The 20300-nt window shown below is 49.2% G+C and overlaps 1 protein-coding gene and 1 long non-coding RNA gene across 3 annotated transcripts in view; one reads left to right on the top strand and one right to left on the bottom strand.

The window, feature by feature from the left end:
* Positions 1-701: 701 nt before the first annotated feature.
* Positions 702-13435, bottom strand: LOC142362747 (uncharacterized). Its single transcript, XR_012765263.1, has 3 exons — positions 9518-13435; positions 5055-5172; positions 702-983 (listed from the first exon to the last, which is right to left on the bottom strand). It is a non-coding gene; the product is annotated as an uncharacterized LOC142362747 (long non-coding RNA).
* Positions 13436-13505: 70 nt separating this feature from the next.
* The window catches only part of HUNK (hormonally up-regulated Neu-associated kinase), a 60413-nt gene continuing 53618 nt past the window's right edge, over positions 13506-20300 (top strand). The window contains exon 1 of one of the 2 annotated variants that reach the window (XM_075432968.1): positions 13506-13834. In XM_075432968.1, the coding sequence (XP_075289083.1) occupies positions 13589-13834 (246 nt within the window). In that variant the 5' untranslated portion in view covers positions 13506-13588. The remainder of the gene's footprint in view (positions 13835-20300) is intronic. The other variant, XM_075432978.1, reaches the window with a different exon arrangement.

Raw genomic sequence — 20300 nt, 5'->3', positions numbered from 1 at the left:
TATAACTCCTTGCTACATAATCTTTACTGTCTGTCAGTCAGTTGATTGGTTCTTCATACCCACTTTGTCTGGTGCAGTAAAACACTTTGCTGTTTATGTGAGTGGCTCGTGGGATAATTGACATCAGAAGCAAGCTGATGATGAGAAGTTTGACTAGACACTCATCACACTTACTTTTCCTGCTCCATTGCTGGTCCTTTAGGGGCCAGCAAGCAGCTGGAAGCACCCTGGGCCCTGCAATTGAACATTCCTGCAATATCAGACTTGTTACTGGTGGTTTGTACCAGAGCAGCATTGTAAGCTGTGACAGTCTCCATTCTGAAGGGTTAGGAATTTCGCACAGTATAATGTCGGTACGGGAAAGGTCTGCCTCGGAAAAACAGGGTGTGCCTTATGTTGTATGAAGCCATCCATAGTTTTCTCTTTGTAAATCATCTATCTCTGTGCTGCCTGCTCAGCTGACACTTTTCCATGCTCTGATGGTTTGTTTTACAGAAGTCCCTGGATCTAAGGGTTTATGGCATTTCAATTACTTGACCAACAGGGTGAGCAGCTGATTTGCCAGCCCCTTCCTAATGCTATACAAAATATATGTAAGTAAAAAGAAGGGCATAAGGTCATCAGAGGTTAGATCTTTTATTTTCCATAAATGACAGATATCCCCAACTGAAGGGAAGATGAAGTAATGGAGCCATTGTCACTTTTCTAATATTTGTGTCCAATTCCACACACACTTGGGAGCTCAGCATCATTGTAATGAGTAAACCAAGAATTTCTGCATTTTGAATGTGTACGTAATCACTAGGTATTTAAATATATCCCTGGATTCATCACATAAACACAACTTTGTCCCCATTTGTCCTTCACCCTTCTACGTTTTGCAGCTGCTTCTCCTCTTCATTGTAAGTCTGCTTCTCTCTCTTTGCATTTCCTGATGATGAGCTTGTGAGTAGTCCTTCAATCATCTTCCACAATAAGTGAAGCTGGATTTGTCAGGAAATAAAATATTTTATTAGATGAATGGATATATCTGGAAAAAACTCCAGACAAGCTAGTGAAAGCTGATCAAACTGTATCAGTTGATTGAATAAAAGATAGTGTGTCTCCCTATGAATGATGCCTTGCTTCACTGCTCCGCTTTCCCTGTTCCAACAATGTAACTTCCAATTCTGATGGCAAAATTATCTCTATTCTCTGCAGAGAATCTGGTTCATTACAAAAGAATAATTCTTGTTTATGATTTATAATGCCAGATGGGCTACTGGGATGCTCTAGCCCTCCTTCCTGTTTGACACACAGCATCAGGCTTCTTCCAATTTGAAATAGTGTCTTTTAGAAAAACATCTGATTTTGATTTCAAGAATTCCAGAGAAAGACTTTGCTATAATGCCTCCCTTGGTTGCTGTGGTGGTTAATTACCCTCACTGTTAAAAATATGTGTCTTATAGCTTGCATTTGTCTAGATTCAGCTCCCAACCACTGGATCTCATTATAGCTTTGTCTGTGAGCCTGTGTTCATACGTAGACATACAGACTACAAGCAATCATCCCCTCCTTTTGCTAGGCTTTAAAGGACCAAGTTCTTCCACTGTAAAGGATATTATTTCTTTCTTCACTGTCATAGCTCCTTCCTGAAGTTTTTTCAGTTTACTGATTTACTCCTTGAATTATGGAGAGCAGAGCCAGATGCAGTTTTCCAGGTGGGGTTACAGGCGTGCAGAATACTCTGATCATTTAGCAGCTTTTTTCTTTACTCATTCTCTGTTTTGCTTTGTGTATGTATTGATGGGCCATGCTTTAGAAGGACTAAGATGTTATTTTTGGTAGGCAGAAATACCCACTCAGTGCCTCAGCCACATTATCTCTTTTGGTCGTTGAAGTTAAGAGCGGACAGGGAGTAGTAGGGTCTGAAAGTGATACCAAAGCCAAAGTTTTCTTGAGTAATTCCCCTTCCGTGCCAAATCTTTCATGATACTTGGTGTTCATCAGCCAGGTGGGTAAAGCAGTGCTGATTCAAGGGAGAAAGTATGTGCTTGCTATAGGAACAGGTGCAGAAATTAATAACCTACTGGGTTTTGTAATAATCAGCCTGATGCTGTGACCTATTCAGCCACATCTTTGAGTGGTGCTGTAATCATGTAAATACACAAACCCAGAACTGTTTTTATCTAACTTTTTTCTCTGTTGCTCTAGTCTGCCATTAAAAAAGGTAAAAGCTTTATTTGGGCGCATCAGGAACTGGCTTCCAGTTTTCCATTGGATAACTTACGAGCATGTGTCGACTGGAACCTCTCTGCAGAAAACTTGTAGACAGCACTTACTGTACCCAAAATGGATTTCATCATTCTGTACATATTTAGGACATCATTTGTAAAACTTCTTCACTAGGACTAGTTTGATTTTGTTAAACAGGTGTGGTCATTTGAGCATGGATTATGTATGTAAACAAATGTTTGAGAGACCACATGTGCTTAGGGCTAGACTAAATGACCTGTACAACACTAACCTAAAAAAACCAGAAACCAGAAGGGAAAGACAGAAAGAGCTAAGATTTGTTTTCAAGCCAGCTTCATGATTTTTGGAGGTGTGAGTAATGATTTTTAGATGCTTGGATTAGCATTAGTGAATGAGGGCCTCCTTAGTGCTGGCTCTGCAGGTGAGCTGGCTGAGCAATTAGACAGGAGTGCAAAAGCCAGCCCTCCCAGTGGTGTTGGGAGGCGGGTTTTAGTCTGCAGCTTCAGGATCATCATGTGAAGACCAGGCTGGAGCCAAACAAAACCCTCTGCAAAACTGTTCTCTTGGTACACTTGAGGTTCAGGAGTTCAGGACTGCAGCAGGGGTGCCCAGGATTATGATGATGGTTTGAACATCCCCTGTGTGGTGGTGGAGCCAGCTGCCTGTTGTTGAGGGGTTTGAAAAGATGGATCTGGTGGTGGTGCCAGATCTAGGGCGTCTTGGATGCTTTATCCAGATCCCAGAGTTTCAGCAGGGGAGCACTGCACTGTGTCCTGCCGAACTGGCTGCTGTTACGGCTGCCAGGCAGGCCACTGTTGAAGAAACTACTGTTTTCTGCCAAGCTTGGTGGTCTGCCAGCCACTTTAACAGTCTGGGCAACTTTTATTCTGCTAACACTGGCCAACTACTATCCTCAGTGTTTGAAGCAAATCCTCCTCTGGCGTCACTGGGACCACAGCCTGGGTGACTGCAGCAGCAGCTGAAGTGGGAGTTGGGGGCAAGAAACCCATCTCTGTACTGAGGACACCAGTAAGAGAAAGGGCAACAGAATCTTGTGGAAAAGATTTTACCAACATACCTTATTTTTTTCTTTTTCTTTTTTTTTTTATTTTATTTTGAGGGGGAAGTTGGAGATAGGGCAAATGGTCTCAGCCGTCAGTAGTCCCAGAGTTCCTATTGTTTTATGTTCTGAACCGAGGAGATAGGGGACTTGGGCTTGTTTCTCACACTTCTGACATTGAAAAATCAGCAAGAAATAAAAAATGACCTGGAGGGAAACAGAAAATAAATAGGAGCAAGCATCCCTTTGAGTACGCAGTGAGAATCGTTCAGACAGGCTGGTTTTGGCCAAGTTCCCCGTGAGGGAGTTTGGGTGGCTTCTGGAGGAGCTGCTGCTTGCAGCCACGGCGTGGCAGTCTCAGACACCCAAGCTAGGAGCCGGGATTTGGGGGCAGCATGTAGGTGTGTGGAAAGGGAATCGTGCAACGTCGAGAGATTTGGTTGTGGTCTGAAACACAGGTGGGATGCAAGCGAGCTTTGGAAGGAGGGCTTTGCACAGCATGTCCCCAAGCTTTTGGAAGGAAAACCAAAACACAGTGGTTGACCAGAAAAAAAAAGTTGTACTGCAGGAAACTTTCAGGTAATTTACAAAATCACACAAGAATATTGTGTATGAGCTACACTATCGAGAGAGAGGTTCCTTATGAAATAGACGGTGCCTGCACACCATGTTTGTTTCCAGGCATTGGTTGCTGTGTCAATTCTGATGCTGTGCATCCAAGACCACCAGTTTGGACCCATGAAACAGTGTAGCTTGGACTGAGGCTGCCTGAGGAATTTCCTCTTCCCCTCTTCTGAGCGCTATCTTGACAGCTGAGACCAGCCAGAGAGCTTTTGCTGACACACCCTGAATTTGAACATCTGGAGAGTGTAAGCTCTGCTTTCTTTGTGAAACATCCTCAGCTCAGGAATTTACTTCTCCCAGTGGCGTAGCAGAGCCGACATCCATTGACCTTCAGGGCACAATGTAAGGCCCATCTGTTTGCTCACATTTTTGCCTGAGGCTCTGGCAGGGAGGCTCACAGTTAACTTGTCCTGTGGGAGTCTGTGTGAGATCAACAGTGGCCAGCCTGGTATGTATCTTTTTTTAAACAATGTATATGTGTCCAGACTTTTATGGGGAAATAAAACAATCATTTTACCTTACAGGCACTTTACAATAAATAAATTTATTGTAATAAATAAACCTGTCAGATATGCTAACTGTGCTATGAGGGTGCTTCATGCTTGAGTGAGAAAGTGATCTCTCCCAGGCCGTCCATTCTCGTAAAGAAAGCGTTATCACAACTACCTCCAGGACCACAGACTGACACATATTATATGCTCAGGATTAAACCAGCACTGAATCATTAAACAGAAGAAGCCCATGTGACATAGCGCCCTTATTAACACTGAAAGAATTTTAAGGTAACAAAGGAACACATTTATTTTCTTTTTTTTTTTTTTACTTCAGTCCAGTTAGTCCTTCTTTTAAGTGCCCAGAGGAAAAAGACTGCAAGCCTGGCATCGAGCTTAAATACCTGTTGATTGAAATATCTATGGAGTAAATGGAGTGTGGGAAACAAGTACTAATTAACTAACAGATGCTTTTGCCACAGACAGAAAGTCTGGTGGGAATCAGAAGATGTAAAAAAACTTGTTAGAAAGTACCCTAGGTCACAAAGGAATTGTACTATGTTCCAGCTGAAAAGCTCTGACTTGGTGTGATCATGATTCTGCTTGAAATCAGATGCGTTCCCCCAAGTCATCCCTCCGTTCACCTGTGCTCAGCGTGGGTGCCTGCTTCCTGTGCAGCAGCATCACATCCTTCCTTGCGTTGTTTCTGCTTCCACCGCTCGTCCTCTACACCTGCTTCAGCCTTTCAAAGCTTGCAGAGCTCTGGAAGCAAGGAGCATAAGTCAGATCTTTGCCTTTTTACTTGTGTGAGCTGCCCTATTAAAACATGAATCTCATAAATACAGAAATTGGGAATTGGTCCCATACTTTGATGTCTGCAGAACGCTGTGCACCCCTTTCGTTTTGCAAGTTAAGAATAGTCCCATATATATTTTTATGCTAATTGTGAATTGTTAGAGATCTTTGATACTAAGTCCCACTTAGGTAAAATCACACTAGCAGGATTGATAATTTTGAATTTAATTCATTTATTATTAAGCTAATGTGACTGTAGAAATGTTGCAGGACTATGCTAGGTTCTGAATGTATGCCAGAGTATTCACCTGTAAAAAAACTGTGCACTTTGTAGCTGGGTTTCTCAGCTCTGATTTTTTTTATGTGATTTCAATAGTTAAGGAAGTTGCATTCACAAATATGACTGCAGCAAGTTAACAATGATTTGCAAATGAGATTTTCAATAATCATGCAGCAAGTCTACCAGTATATAAAGGAAGACACTTGGAAAATTTATGTTTTCAGTTTTGAACCACCAAGATTAATTTTCACAGCTTACTACAGGACTGCATTCATTTCAAGACTTTTAATCTGATTAAATATATAGGGGTTTGCAAATTCTAATGAACACTAAATATACTAACAAGATTTGTATTTGTAGCAGTTTTATGATGGGATTTGTGTGCAACAGTCAGAATGACAGCTGGCTGAACTCTTTTATTGTTTTTCCTTGCCGTACTCTGCAGTCTGGAAGATGTATCGCTCCTTTTATGTTTTTCATAGCTGAAGCGTTCCCCAAGTTACCAGGCTACGTACCTAGTGTATTATGAGGCTATGGGAACCCATTTAGTGACACTATGGAGAGGAGTTGTTACTCTGCAGCTATTAAGCACCGGGGAAGCCTGGGCTAGAGCCGAGACGCGCGGAGCTGCTGTACGTAACACCCAGGTAACTCAAGCTAAAGCCAGCCTGAGCCGAACCGTAAGCGGGGCTTCGACGCAGACCCGCCGCTGCCGCCCTGCGTATCGGCTCCTGCTGTACGCCTCTGTGCAGCAATCTTCACGTACCCTACAGGAAGGAGCTCAGGTTGTCAGGCAGGAGCTGGAAGGACCACGACTGGCGCAGTCCCCAGGCGCGTCTGGCCGATGAGGACAGGCACCTCGCTGCTCCTGTCCACGGAGAAGCGTGCCGCAGGGCTAAAGCAGAGCTAGCAAAGACGGAGAGCAGTTTGACCGGAGCGCTTCAGATCCTGTCCCTAAGCAGTCGCCCTCCCACAGCCCGTATGTATAGAGTCCGTATCTGCAACAGTTTTGTGAGAGTGTAACACGTACTTCTACCGCTGTAAAACTCTGCTTTCCAACAACTCATTCAGTCATAAACAATTATTTCAGGCTTAAAGGAAACATAGAAATCTAGTTCAGGAGTGAATCACTGCTTTGTTCACATTTTAGCACGGATGTAAACAAGGTGTTTGGAATTGCTTTTCTTGCAAGAAAGCATTTAAATAGTTGACTTTCTTCAGCTGAAAAAAAAGTGATTACTGTAGGTCCAAGCGCGCTGCAGACATGTGCCGATGGTGCTCAGCCTCCAGCAACAATGGGAAAGCCACCAGTCCTATGTTATACTGTGTGGTACTGTGACATTTTCCAACTTGTTGCCCAGAAAAAGGAGAAGAGTAAGGAGGTACTATCTTATGGCTTGAGGGCATCTTGATTCTGAATTTGCATTGGGACAAGTTGCTTGCTTGAATGTTGTCTGGCATGACTTTGACAGGATTGTTTGGACTAGCATCAGTCCTTACTCAAATGTAAAGCTTTATTTCAAGTACATGCTCCTCTTCATACTCCTTACGCATTTAAATCACTCCTAGAGCACAGTAACAGTGTGCCTGTGTCACACCGTGGAGCAACCCAGGAAGACAGTCGAAGGGACTTTGTCAGCATCTGTAGTACCTCAACACCTTTTTCTGCATGATAGACTAGTTCCAGAGATGCACAGAAGTCTGACTTCCTTTTTATTTACACGTCACCCATCACTGATATCTAAAGGCTTTTGAAAATACAAGATATTTCACATAGGCGTAATTATACAATACTCTTGTGTTCTCTCATGTGTAAATGAAACTTAAATTCAAGGTTCTAAATTTTATGACACCATGAACTACAAGGAGGGTTTCATGGCAGTTTAAATTCAAAAATTGAACTTCTTAATTAATGAAATGTGGAAAAGAACGACATCAATACAGCAACCCCTTGCTATTTACTTTGATATTAAATTCAATTTGGTTTATGACACCTCCAAGTCATCGTGTGCTCTTAGTTTTTATATTGGCTGCAGAGAATGGCATTGTGGAAGCCTCAGGGCAGAGAGCAAACTGGAAATTTTGGTGGGAGCACAGGACAAGTAGATCTTTTGGTGCTCGAAGAGACAGTGGCAGATAACCCCCTTGCCAACATATTTCTGTAAAAGTAATCAAATAAATAGCTTCAGTGCTCCATTTAGATACTTTTGCATATTTTATATATATATTCTGAATGACAAAAATTTCTTCAATACTTTTCAAATACAAGTTTTAACCTTACGAAAGCTGAACTATGGAAGTCCTGTTCCTGCAACCATTGAAAGGTGAAGTATGTTTATCCTTTATGATTACAAGAGTACATAGATTTAGAAATAGCACTGTTACTGTCAGCTGAATGGTATCTGCGGTACCCATACACAGGCACATCAGTGACAACATTATCAGTTGATACTGGACATCCCTGTCATACAGAAAGGGCTGTCTTCTTCACTGCTATCCGAGTTGCAGTACAGGGGGGAAAGGGCACCCTTGCTGAACCGGGTACTCCATCTGTTACTGTGGAAGTCCCAGTAAACTGAGGTTCTTGTCAGTCTGAACTCAGACAGGGATTTAAACACTGTAAAAAGCCATGTCTTCTAAATTCTTTCAGAACAAATGCAAATACATTCTCACTTCAAAAAATATAATAAACCCAACTCATTTAAATTAACATCCCTGTAATATCTGAAACCCAAATATTATGAAACTAGTCAGCTGTCAAAAAAAATCCGAACTGCAAAAAACCCAGTTGTTTTAAAGCAGAAAGAAATACCAAAGAGAGCATAAATAATAACGGGATGACTTTTCTTTTTTTAACCAAAGATGTCAGTACTAAGTCAGGGTTTCTCCTGCAACCTGACTGAAGTCAGCAGTTAACCATTGACTTCAAAAGCCCTGGTGATGTGGCAGGTAAATGGTAAATTACCCGCTTTCAACTTGACCAAAACAGAATTTACTCGTTGCAGCCATGCAGCACACTTAGGAGTTTACCTGCTTCTTCATTTGCCATCATACCATTGAGAAAAGCTGAGATTTCATTGTTCCTTCACTCAAGGACCTCGGATCTCTTCAGAAGGACGAGTGAGAGCAACTAATGTGACTCCCACATGCAGGTGAGGCGTAAGGAGAATTGGAGCATCCCAGGCAACAGCCCTGTGCTTCCATGAGAAGCCACCGCCAGCTGCACCACAGGAGGCAACAGCACGGTAAGGCGAAGAGTTTTGCTCATGGGCTCTCAGGCTCACCAACGTTCCCTTTGCAGTGCCATGTTCTGCAGCTGGACCAGCGTTTTCCAGTCGTGTCCCCAGCCACGTCCTCCTTGGACATGGTAGTGTGGCCTGGGAACTTGGCTGTAGCGTTTGACCCCTTGAAGGATTCAGCCCAGGTAGACTTTGACATTGGGGATTGGGCCCAGGGGCCTCAGTCTTCCTCGTGGCTGCAAAACTCACAGTATGCAAGCCAGTAATACATTTTACTACGATATTTTAAAATGCTGAGGGTGGCAAAGGACAATACCGTCAGGGTAACTCTGAATTTCTTTGCTTTCATGGGTTTAAATCAAGCTCTAAATTATTTTTAGTAGCTTGTTATTACAGCTTTTGCAACCTGAAGACAGACTAGTGCCTTTAATTCATTAGTAATTTCAACGGTTAATCAGAAAATGTCATTACCTAGCAAGACTGCAGCTCAAAATAAAGCACACTGGAGTTAAATTTAAATTAAAGCATGGACAGAAATGAATGCAGCCTTTGATCCCCCTTCCATCCAGACTGCACCCTGATGGGCACAGCTGGACAGGATAGAAATCGTGAGAAGACAGCAGTCTCGCCTGTTTAAGAGGATACCGTCAACTCATTAAGTCCTCGAGTCAATTAAAAAAAAATATTCACTGGGCTCTTTCAGAGCTCTCCTAAAGTTTGCTGCAATGGCCATTTCTTGCCAGTTTTATTTTTAAAAGGGGTTGATTTTCGGATGTTTGACTGAAAAACTCACCGTTAACATCTGTTTAATCATCACGGTGGCCGAAGCTGTGTTTCTGTTAGCTGAGTGGGAGCCGTGAGCCTAAACAAAGGCACGTACCGCTGGCTGGCTGGCTGAAAGCGCATTCCTTTGGGCGAGGGAAGGGTCCAGCTTGTTCTGCAGTGCGTGAGGGTCCCCCCTTCCCCGGGTGGCACCAGCGGGGAAGCAGACGATGAAGGCGCATGGTCTCAGCTCACCTCCCCTGTGCCAGTAAGGATTTACCGACGCTGATGTGCGTCCCTTCCCGGGCATCCGCACTTACAGACGCTGGGGCCAGCGTGGGGTGGCTGAGGCGAGCCCTACAGCCACAGAGCGGAGGGTGCGGGCCTGTGCACGCTGAGCATCTCTTGCACGTATTGTCATTTGAGCTATGAGGTGGTCTCCTGCTGCTAACGAACGCGTTCTTTACCTTGCAGCTCTTCCTGCCCAAGGGCACGCTGTCACTGTTGAAAGAGGGCTACGCCTTTCCTCTGCGCTCCGTCGCTGCGTATGAGGGTTAGCCAGAAGCTGCATCCAGGCGTGTCTTCCAGCATTTTCTTGGGCAGCCATGTTTCCTATTTCCTTGTTCCAGTTCCCTGCATAGGAGACACTTGGGAATTCTTGCATTGTCTTCTGAAACACGTATTTGGTCCGTTACAAGAACAGCTATATAGCAAATATAGTTGCAAACCCTCTTAGCGTAGCCTCTCCACAACTCAAAAACAATATGTACTTTGTATTCTTCCAATGTAACTGTCTGCAGCACAGCTTTTTCTTCCCCCCCCACCCCATACAACAACATTGTTAAAAACCTCACACATACCACGCTGACTGGAGAAGTCTGTGACGTAGACTCAGGCTCACCACTGAATGATCCAGCCTTGCCACTGTCCTGACCTGTGCAGGGATTGGGTTGCATTCCTTGCCAACACTCAGGGATGCTCCAGGCACCTTCCCACTTCCAGCTTTGATTTAGGAAACAGCAATAAAATTCTCTTCTGGGCTGTTCGGATTTGGTGGGAGGGAGCTTTATCAGCCCCAGTTGACTGAGGAGAGCGAGGGAGGTCTGATGGCAGGGGTAATTTGTCTGAGGATGGCATTGGCATGGCACAGTGTGGTACAAGGTTACCTGCACTGCCTCACTGTGCAGTTCCACTTACATTTCTCTGGTGACCAGGTCAGTAGAGGAGTTGTCGCAAACTTCCTGGCACTTTTAAGAACCCTGGATCGCCTCACCGACCCTGTTTATAGCACAGCAGCACAAACACGCTGCCACAGCATCGCACCCTGGGGGAGAGCGGGGTCAGGACCAGTTTTGCTGTTGGGGACGTGTCACGTCGAAGCGCACCCCAGCTACGAGGAGCGCAACTTCAGCACAGAAGCCATCCGTTCAGGCAGCGTGTCACGGTCCTGTGTCACTGCTCCTTCCCACAGGGAACTGAACGGCTCCAGGGACAGCGGCAGGCCAGAGAACGTGCAGACTTTTGTTTTAGGTGGCTGTGCACTGTAATATTTGTAAATGTGTCCAGAGTATGGAATGAGTGCATGTTTTAAACCCAAAATATTATTTATTGGCTTTGGAGCTTTCCCTGCTCCGGTCTCTGCCTACTGGGACAGTGCTGGATTTCTGGTTTGTTTGAAATTTCACACAAAAACATATAATTCACTGAGCGTGGTGGTGCGGAGCCAGTTCCAGGGTTCTCAGCAATGGAACCGCCCTGCATTTAGCCATGGGGAATACATTTTGGAGGGGTCAGTAAAAGTTTCAGGGAACCCAAAGTCGGATGGTGGAAGGTGGCCAGCTGAGCTCCAGAAATCCGTGGTGCGAGTCTGCTTCCGCAGTTCTCCTTCCCTGTACACCTCCGCTTTGCAGTGAGGGGCCTGCGTCCCACACTGCCGTCACCGCTGTCTCCACACAGCGTGGTGGGCACCCGCTCCCTCCACCTCCTCCTCTTCCCAGCAGGCTAGATGCTTTCTTACCGTTGCGAGGAAAGAGAAGGGGTCTGGATAAGGACTGCTCCAAAGTGTGGGAGGAGACCGTCATGGTTCCTGATGTGGCCGGGCCAAGCGGGCTGACAAAGGGCGCTTGGCTTGCTGCTGCGCGGTGGGGGGAGAGGGCCTGTACCCCAGCTGCACCCCGAGCAGCCCCAGCCGTGGCGTCATCGGGAGGTGGCAGGGCTCGGCAGCAACGCCTCGTCCTGCACAGCCAGCCCGGAGCTCCTTGCCACCAGCCTTCCTGGGCAGCTGCCCACCTTTCTGCCTAAAGCCAGACCTGGGTATGTTTTAATCTGATTAACCGTGGCTTGGGAAGCCTGGACTGACACGGGGGAGACTATGAATTGTTATCTGTTACAATTGGCAAGGTAAAATCATGACGTTGCTCAGCTCTGGCTTAAATTAGGGAGTTTTACCACAGTGGCGATCTCAAGGGAAGGTGGCGTGGAAGGAGCACATGGCTAATCAGCACCCATGCCAGCCAGAATCCGATTAGCGGCGCAGCCAGCCTGCTCCAGCAGAAGGGACCAGAGGGGCACAGTTCTCCCAGAGAAGTGACAGAAGCGGAGTGGAGATGGCAGCAAAGGCCGACGGGCAGCGGCACGGTGTAAAATCTGGCATGACAGAAATTAAAATTTAAGGAGAGCGAGAAGAGCTCGACAAGCGGCAGCGGCGTGTGGCGGGAGAGCGGTGCCAGGCCAGCCCTGCAGTGGGAAAAGCAGCTGCACACGGGGCCGGAGTGGGGTGGCAGCAACGCTCTGAGCTGGTTTCTATCAGACACAGCCGCACCTTCAGGGGAGGTTTTGCTGACATAGCTCGCGTCTGCTAGCGTGCGCGTGATTTCTTTTTTCCCTGAGCGCTAACTAATGCAGCTAACACGGGCAAAACTTGAAAACGCAGATTGAGCTTCAAGAGAAATAGGGCTCCTCGATCCCTTTCTTGCAGACACCGCGCTGAAGATAGTCTTTGAGTTAAAAATCCTCCGTGCCACGAGGCATTTCGACCAATTAACTGTTCTGCCAGACATTCCGCACCCTGAGCTGGAGGTTGCCAGCACCGCCGACCGCCGGGAGCTGGGAGCAGGGCCGAGCATCCCTGACCCCCTCTCCGTCCGCCTCCCGCTCGCCGGTCCGGCCGCCGGCTCGGTGCAAACGGCGACGCACCCGCTCCTTCTCCCGTCCCCCCCCAGCCCCCGAGGTGGGGGAGGCCGGTGGGGAAGGGGCTGCTCCCCCGGGCCGCAGCCCGCGGGCGGTGGGTGCCCAGCTCGCCTCCTCTCTCCCGGTCCGCCGAGCCCCGGGGAGCGTTTAGGGGGACGCAGAGGTGCGGGGTGTGCTCGGCCAGGAGCCCCCCGCTCGGAGAAGCCGCCGGAGGAGGAGGGGGAGGCCGGCAGGGGACAGCCGGGCGCCGGGAGGGAGAAGATGGAGAAGCGGGTGATGCGCGCGGCGGGGAGCGGGACCGGAGCCCGCCGGCGCAGCGGGGAGGGGAGTGGGGGGTGCTGTCGCGATCGCACGTTTCCCCGACACGGGGCGGGGGTGAAGCGGGCTCAGGCGTGCTCGGGAAGGAAGGCGGGGAAGAGCGGCACAAAAGCCCTTCCCGGGCAGCAACAAATCAGAGCCGCGGGCAGGGAGGGTCCGGGCGCTGGGCTGGAGCCGGAACCCCGGTTCGGTTCCGGAGAGGGACGCGCCGCCACCTCCCGGTTTGGGCTACCCCCCCGGGGGTGTGAGGGGTGAGGGGGGGGTCGGCCGGTTTGAAATCCCCCCCCGGCTGCCGGGTTTGGCTCGCGTCGGCTCCCTCCGCGAGCGAGCGGATTAAATTACGGCGAATTCAAACCGAAGGAGCCCGCTCCCCCTCCCTGCCTCCGCCGCCCCCCCTCAGCCCCGCAGCCGGCGCCGGGCAGAGCCGCGGCGGGGGGGCGGGCGGAGGGGAGGTGCCGGATCCCAGGAGGGGCGGCAGCCCCGCCGCCTCGCCCCGCCCCGGGCCCCTCCGCCCCAGCCCGGCCGGCGGCGGATCTCCCCCTCGGCAACTTTCCCGCCTGCCCGGCGAGCGGCGGCGGCAGCGCCAGGGCCGGGCATGCCGGCGGCGGCGGGCGACGGGCTCCTGAGCGAGCGGGCGGCGGCGGCGGGCGGCGGCGGGGCGGCGGGCGCCGAGGGCAGCTTCCTGGCCGCCTGGCTGAGCGCGGCGGCGGCGGCGCCCCGGGAGCGGCTCCGCGACTTCCAGCACACCAAGAGGGTCGGCAGCTACCTGATCGGGAGGAAGCTGGGCGAGGGCTCCTTCGCCAAGGTCCGGGAGGGGCTGCATGTGCTCACCGGAGAGAAGGTACCGGCACCGGGACGGCCGTCGGTCTGCGTGTCGGTCGAGAGGAGCGCGCCGGGGCTCTGCCGGTGGGGGGGAGGGGGTGTGGAGACCCCCGCGGCGTGAAAACGGGCGCTTCCCCTTCGCTCCCCTCTTCCCCCAGTTTCTTCGTTTTATTTAATTTTATTTTGGTCAGAAATGTGTTTTTAACGGTCGGACCCGTACCACAGGACCACAGACTGGTCGGGGTTCGGAAGGGACCTCTGTGGGTCACCCGGCTCACCCCCCCCGCGCCGAAGCAGGGGCACCCAGAGCAGGCTGCGCAGGGCCGGTCGCTGTCGCGACACGGAGCGTGTCGGTGCGCGCGGGTGCCCGCTTACCCGTCGTCGCGGCGATGGGAGGTGATGCCGCGGGGGGCTGGAGGTGCAGTGCGGCGCTGAGAAGTTGGGGACAGTCGCTACAGGGCGAGAGGTGCGGGGTGCGCCCTGGGTGGTTTTTCTGAGAACAGTCCGCGGAGGGACTCCCTGCTTTGCGTGTCGTTTCCCGGCACCCTTCGGCGGAGGCTGGTACCCATCGATCAGGACATGTCACAAGGCTGTGAGGAGTAGCGGGGGCTTGGCTGGGCGGTCAGCGGAGCAAGGACAAGCCTGCGAGGGTCCCCCCGGTGAAGAGTTGTGCCGCTCTCCTTTGAGCTATCCGACTTCTGCCTCCGGTTTACCAGGCCCGCGACAGAGGGCTGCCCAGAGCCGGACGCCTCGTCGTTACCGGGAGCTCCTGGACCGCGGGAGCCGAGCGCGGCGCAATTTCCTCCCGCTCCGGCAGCGCTGCGAGCGTGCCGCTGTGAAGGCTGCGCCTGGGTAGCTTGCGTTCCTGCACTCTTGGAGATTTCTTTTTTTTTTTTTTCCTTCCTTCTTCTTTTTTCATTCCGGTAAATTCGTCACGGAGTGAAATTTAATATAGGGCTCTGCATTTCATCAGGAGGAAAATGATAAGGTTAGTGATGATTATCATATAGGAATGCAAGAAAAAAATAATTTTGCTCTCTTCTGTTACCAAGCGTGTGCTTCTCCTTGGTAACAGATACATCCAATGATCCTCCAGCTGATAAAAGGCACATGCACGCACACGTCCTTCCCACCTCCACGTTTTTGGGTTGCTACATTTATCTCAGTCTGGTAAGAGGGGGGGAAAAAAATAAAAAAGACCCACCACACGCCCCTATGTCTCAGCTCCCAGGCCTGCTGCTGCTTTTTTTTTTTCCCCCTTGATGTCTTGAATAACACACACTGTGACAAGCAGAAACTCCAGGGGAATCGCACTTCCTTCCTGCTGAGCCACCGTGTCCGCGTTTGTGGACGGGGATGATGATCTCCCAGCGCCGTCTGACCTGGTCTTGCACCACGGGATCAAAGGAAGCTCTCGCTGTCGACTTCAGTGGGTGAAAGATCGGTTGCATAGTTTCAAACTGACTAATCAAAGGTCCGTCTTCACAGAAAATCCACCTATTTAATTCCAGGTATTTATGGATAAGCAGCTTGAGTTCATGGTAGGCGATAAGAGTAATTAATGATTTGCTTCAGGTGAGGTCCTATCTCAGGAGGTTCCTCCCTCTAACCGGAGGGGCGAATGCTTTCCATCCCAAGCGTAACCCCACGTGAGAATTTCACCCCGAGCAGAGAGCTGATGGACACTCGGCTCTTCTGGGCATGTTCCTCTCCCCAGCTTTTGCGTGGCCTTCAGCCAAAGGCAGCTGAAACGTGCCCAGACTGGCTCTGCCTCACAGCTGCTGGCAGCTCTGCCCACATGGAGCCCACCACAGGCGACTGAGCTCTGCCTCTGATACAGCAAAGAGAAGAAAAACATCTGCTCACCCAGACTCCTTGCTTTCAGAGCACAAGGCTGCATTGGAGAGGAGGCTGAGGCTGGCAAGGGTGGAAATGGGACCAGGAGCAAAGGTGTGAGGGTGGTGACCGGCGGCAGCAGGTCACAGGAGGGGCTTCTGTGGGAAGAGGACATCCCACCATTGATCTCTGTGGCAAAGTCCTTCCACAAGAGCATCCTGATACACAAAGGGCCAGGTCCACTGGTTGAGCTGTATTTGTACCTTCTGAGAAAACTCGGTGAACAGCGGGCCAGGCGCCGGAGAGCTGGGTGCGACAGTGTCAGCGTCTGAGCCCAGGTGATACCGACGCTTAGCGCAGACCTCCTCTTCCAGACATCAGGTGGCCAAAGTAGGGCTGGAGTTAACAGAGCTGCCTGAGACGTGGCGTCAGTAGCTGCACGTGACAGTGGTGCCTTCTGTCATCCCTCCCTACCCACCTCCATCCCTAAACTTGACTTCCACCAGGGGGAAAATCCCCCGAGAATGACACCGTGCTCCTCCAGGGGCTGGAAGAAAAGGTTGCTCCGTAAGGGCCTGATGCTATCCCTCCTTCCATGGGGTAAGCCAGAAACTGGCCGTGTGCAGTCCTCCAGCCCGTTACCGCGGAGAGGAAAAGTTAATCTGCGGGAGTGTATACTTCATACGCTCGCAAGTGGAGTTCAGTGAAGCAAAATGTGGAAACAAAACTGTCTCCCGTGGACAGCTCGCTGGATCGGTGTAATTGCTGCGTGTTTCTAAGCTGATGTTTTATGAGCCTGTTATTCCAGGATTAGTGCCTGCATGCATTTTGTAGGGCAAAAAAAATAATTTGCATCTGATTTTTGTCTTGTAAAGCCATTGTTGAGCAAGGGCATTGCCTGAATTTCAATAAAATTGCCGTAATGGTATAAAGTGAGGGTCTTACTGCTAACGTCTGGTAGCTGTTTTGGCAGAGTCCAGCCATTATGGTCACCAAAATACCTAACTTCAGTAAGGGGGGGGCCCAAACAGGTTTTGATTTGCAGCAGACTTCAGCAACTCCGGAGGAGTTAATGCGCATTATTGTTTCAGAAAATTGTGTGTTTAGAGATGAAAACTGCGGATTAATGAGTCCCCAGCTAGGCTTGAATCCATCTCACTGACACAATGCATTGTACAGAATCAAGGCAGTGCGGAACGGGTGCCAAAAATCTGCCATTACCTCACCCTGAAATTGCTAGAAGCTAAAGAGGTCTTCAAGAGAGCATGAGATGTTGTATCCTGCGGGCCAAACGCTAGTTACTTTACCAGGCACTTTGAGGGCGGTTTGGTGGACGATGCGTTTTGAGTGACCTGGATGGGACGGGAACCAGCAGCTCCCACGGGCACCGAAGCACGAGAGGGTGAGCTAAGGTGAGGGTTGTTTTTTTTATTTTTTTAAACCTTCCCTACGAATGTCTTCAGCGTTGGACTTTCAAACAAATCTTTGACGGTACCTCTTGCGGTTTGTGTTGCCGTAATGTCAGGCATGTTATTATTTTCTGGGCTTGAAAACTGTTCAGTGGTGCCTGATGCAATTACATGTATTTTAGCTGAGCGCAGGAGAATGTTGAACAGATTATTCTTTCCATTGCTTTTGAATAAAAATATCGCAGCCTATAATCTGACATTTTTGGGTAAAAGGCTGATTTGTCAGATCAGCTCAGGCAGTCTTTATTGCTAATCCTAAGGAAACGTAGTTCCCCTATGAAGAGCAAGCCAATTTAGCTTTAAATTGTGGCTCTGAAACCCCGCTGAGTTAGCTGTATTGTTATTCAGCTAACTTTGGGAGCCTGGGCACAATATACTCTCAGATTGTTTCAAGCCTTCTGCCTGGGGCTCAGAAGGGTCAATTGCTGGGCGTCGGGAATCGGGCAAAGGCAGATACTGCAAGATGATGATTTTTTTTTTGCATTTTTAGACAGCTGAGATGGTGTTGCTGTCACTGTGGTGGGGGTGGTGTGAGGCTCTGTAAGTAGGCCGAATAGATTGTGTTATCTGCTGTGGCCCCCAGTGAAATGTCCGAATAACTCCCCATAGCGTTGTGGAGTGACGATGTAGTGACAATATATCGAGCCAAGGTTCTTATAAACAAACTTGAACCGAGATTACATTTAAGTCCTTTTAGGTGTAATCTTTAGCACTACAAAAAAGAGTCATTGAGGCAAATTGAATCATTTGATTTCTCATCCACCTGAAAATTTGTTTATCATTTTCTTTGGCGCTATTGTTAAGCTCGCAGAAGGTACATTTTTAGTTACAGTTAGTCAAGTGGCTTTCTGCAACAGTGGGAAGTGGCGGCTGAGAATACAGTACCAGTTTCTTCTATGAAGGCACAGCAATTAGTATTAAAAGTGGCCTTTTCACTGGAGGGCTCATGTTCAGAATGCGCTTCTGTATTAAAGAGGTGAAAAAAAAAAAACCAACAAAAAGGAAGGGAGGGGTGTATTTAGGGACCCAGGGGGTGCTGGGGTGGGTGGGTGGGTGGGTGGGCAGAGCAGCCTCCCTGCAGAGAGCTGGCAGTGCTCTTTGGCCCCGGCGGGCCCCCCTCGAAGGAGGGGGGCTGTTTCCGAAGGGCGCTGCCTGCGTGATGCAGAATTACACACCGGCGCGTTCCTGTGCGAACTTTGTGTCCTGCCTTCGCCTTCCGAAGCGCTTTTTGAGGAGCGCAGGGGAGAGTGGTGCGGCCCCCAGCCTTTTTGGTAGGTGTGGAGTCCCTTGAGGCCGGGGCTGCCTGCCAGGGAGTCCGTGTGAGGCGCAGGCGATGTGGCTGCTCCATCAGCCAAGGCAGCCGTCTCCGAAAATGCTTCCCGTGGCTGGGCACAGGCTGTCCCTTTAATCGGCGTTTACGTAAGCGAGAGTGTAGAGCGGTGGCATGGGTCCCTGGCCCTGCACATCACCTTCCACACTGCAAGCCCCCTCCCGCTGCCGACCTGTGTCCCCTCCCGCTGCCGACCTCTGTCCCCTTCCCGGGCAGGACGGAGGAGGCAGCTCCCGTCTCAGCCCGTCAGGACCTCTTACCTGAAGCAACGGCTGGAGCAATTCATGTCCATCTTCTAGCAACCGTTCGAGAGAACATAGGCAAAGGGACGCAGAGAAATATGGACATAAGTGGTGCCAGGAGACAACAGCAGATGTTACGATGCCATATACGCTTTCACGTGTCGTGGGGTTAACTTTGCCTTGAGTAAATTCACTGTTTTCCTGTGTCTTCCACCGTAGACTTCAGGGAATGGAGACTTGGTAGCCAAAGGCCTTTGGATGTGTTGGTGGGTGAGATCTTGCCCCGTTAATGCCCTTGGTAACCATGCCTCCCCCTGCCACATCGCTGCTCTACATCTGGGAAACCAGCACTGGTGGGGGCTTCCCACTGAGGGCTTCTGTGCCGGGACTTGCCGTTGCCAACCTCGTCCATATCTCAAGATCCAGGGTTGCCCAAGTAGTAGTACTGGCTTAAAACCTGGGAGATTTGGTATATACTCATATATAGTTCTAAGATCTTTACCTTTGTCTGATTTTTGAGTTTTGGGGGCCATGAGTATGTGCGTGTATGCGGTCACTTTCAAACCATCTTGCCAACCAAATAGGCTGGGAAGTTACTTCATTGCAAACTGAAGTAGAGTTTCTAAGGTGGTCGCTGGTCTCTCAGTGAAACCCTTTCCTTTTTTCTCCCCCAAGTATTGTGAGGTTGCAGGTAAAACTGCGAAACTTGGAATGCCTTCATTGCTTTCAGCGGCTCGGATGGTAAAGCCACAGGATTTTAATTTGAAATTTGATCTGTTATTTTACGTTCTTCCTCCGGTGATACTTGTATATCAGTTTCGTAGATGTGTTTGTTCTCTCACTGCAGGTATTTAATTAGTAGTTCTCTTCTTACCTGTTTCTCTACATATTTTTAAATTTTACCTCTATGCAAAAAAAAAAAAAAAGCGCTTGTTTTTGGAAAGTGCTGGCTGCAGATCTGCAGGGTGGCTCTCTCCCAGGATGCTGTTCACTGTTATTAGCAGCTGCCAACTGTTGCACCTGGGTGATGTGCCACTCTTAATTATATGCACCGAGAGAATTAAATGAGGGTGTTTCTGCAGCCTGAATTTTGACATTTCCTTGCTTCTGTTTGCTTTCACAGGTTTGACACTATTCTTTTCGCAGAGGTTTGTGTGTGTGTGCGCAGATGCATAATTTGTATTGAAGTTACTAAACATGCACTTTTGTTAATACACTTCAGAAAATGACTTGAAGGACAGTGTCATGGTTGCAGTGGCGTCGATGAGGGCTTGGCTGGAAGCAGAACCAGCAGGTTGGTTGCTGTGTCAGCACAGGGTTTCCTGGTACGTTTTATGGAGTGTGCAAGAACTCAAGCAGAAGGCAGCATGAACGCCAAACTGCTGATGTGCACCTACCTGCTCAGTTTGCTGTAAGATCACCTCTTTGCTCATCTGGAGAGTAACCAGTTGTATCAGGCACTTGTTATAAAGCCACACTCTTCCCTCCAGCCCTTTTCTATGTTGCATATTTGGCATGAGTGAGAATAGGCTTTAATAGGCAAGAGAGCCTGTTCATTAGTGCAGTCTGTCTTCCGGGAAGATTGCTTTAATATTTTTCAGCTGTAGC

The sequence above is a fragment of the Opisthocomus hoazin genome, chromosome 1, assembly GCF_030867145.1.
Source record: "Opisthocomus hoazin isolate bOpiHoa1 chromosome 1, bOpiHoa1.hap1, whole genome shotgun sequence".
In the NCBI taxonomy this organism is placed as follows: Eukaryota; Metazoa; Chordata; class Aves; order Opisthocomiformes; family Opisthocomidae; genus Opisthocomus; species Opisthocomus hoazin.
The sequence above is the reverse complement of the archived record's forward strand: the minus strand, read 5'-3'. Positions and strand labels throughout refer to the sequence as shown.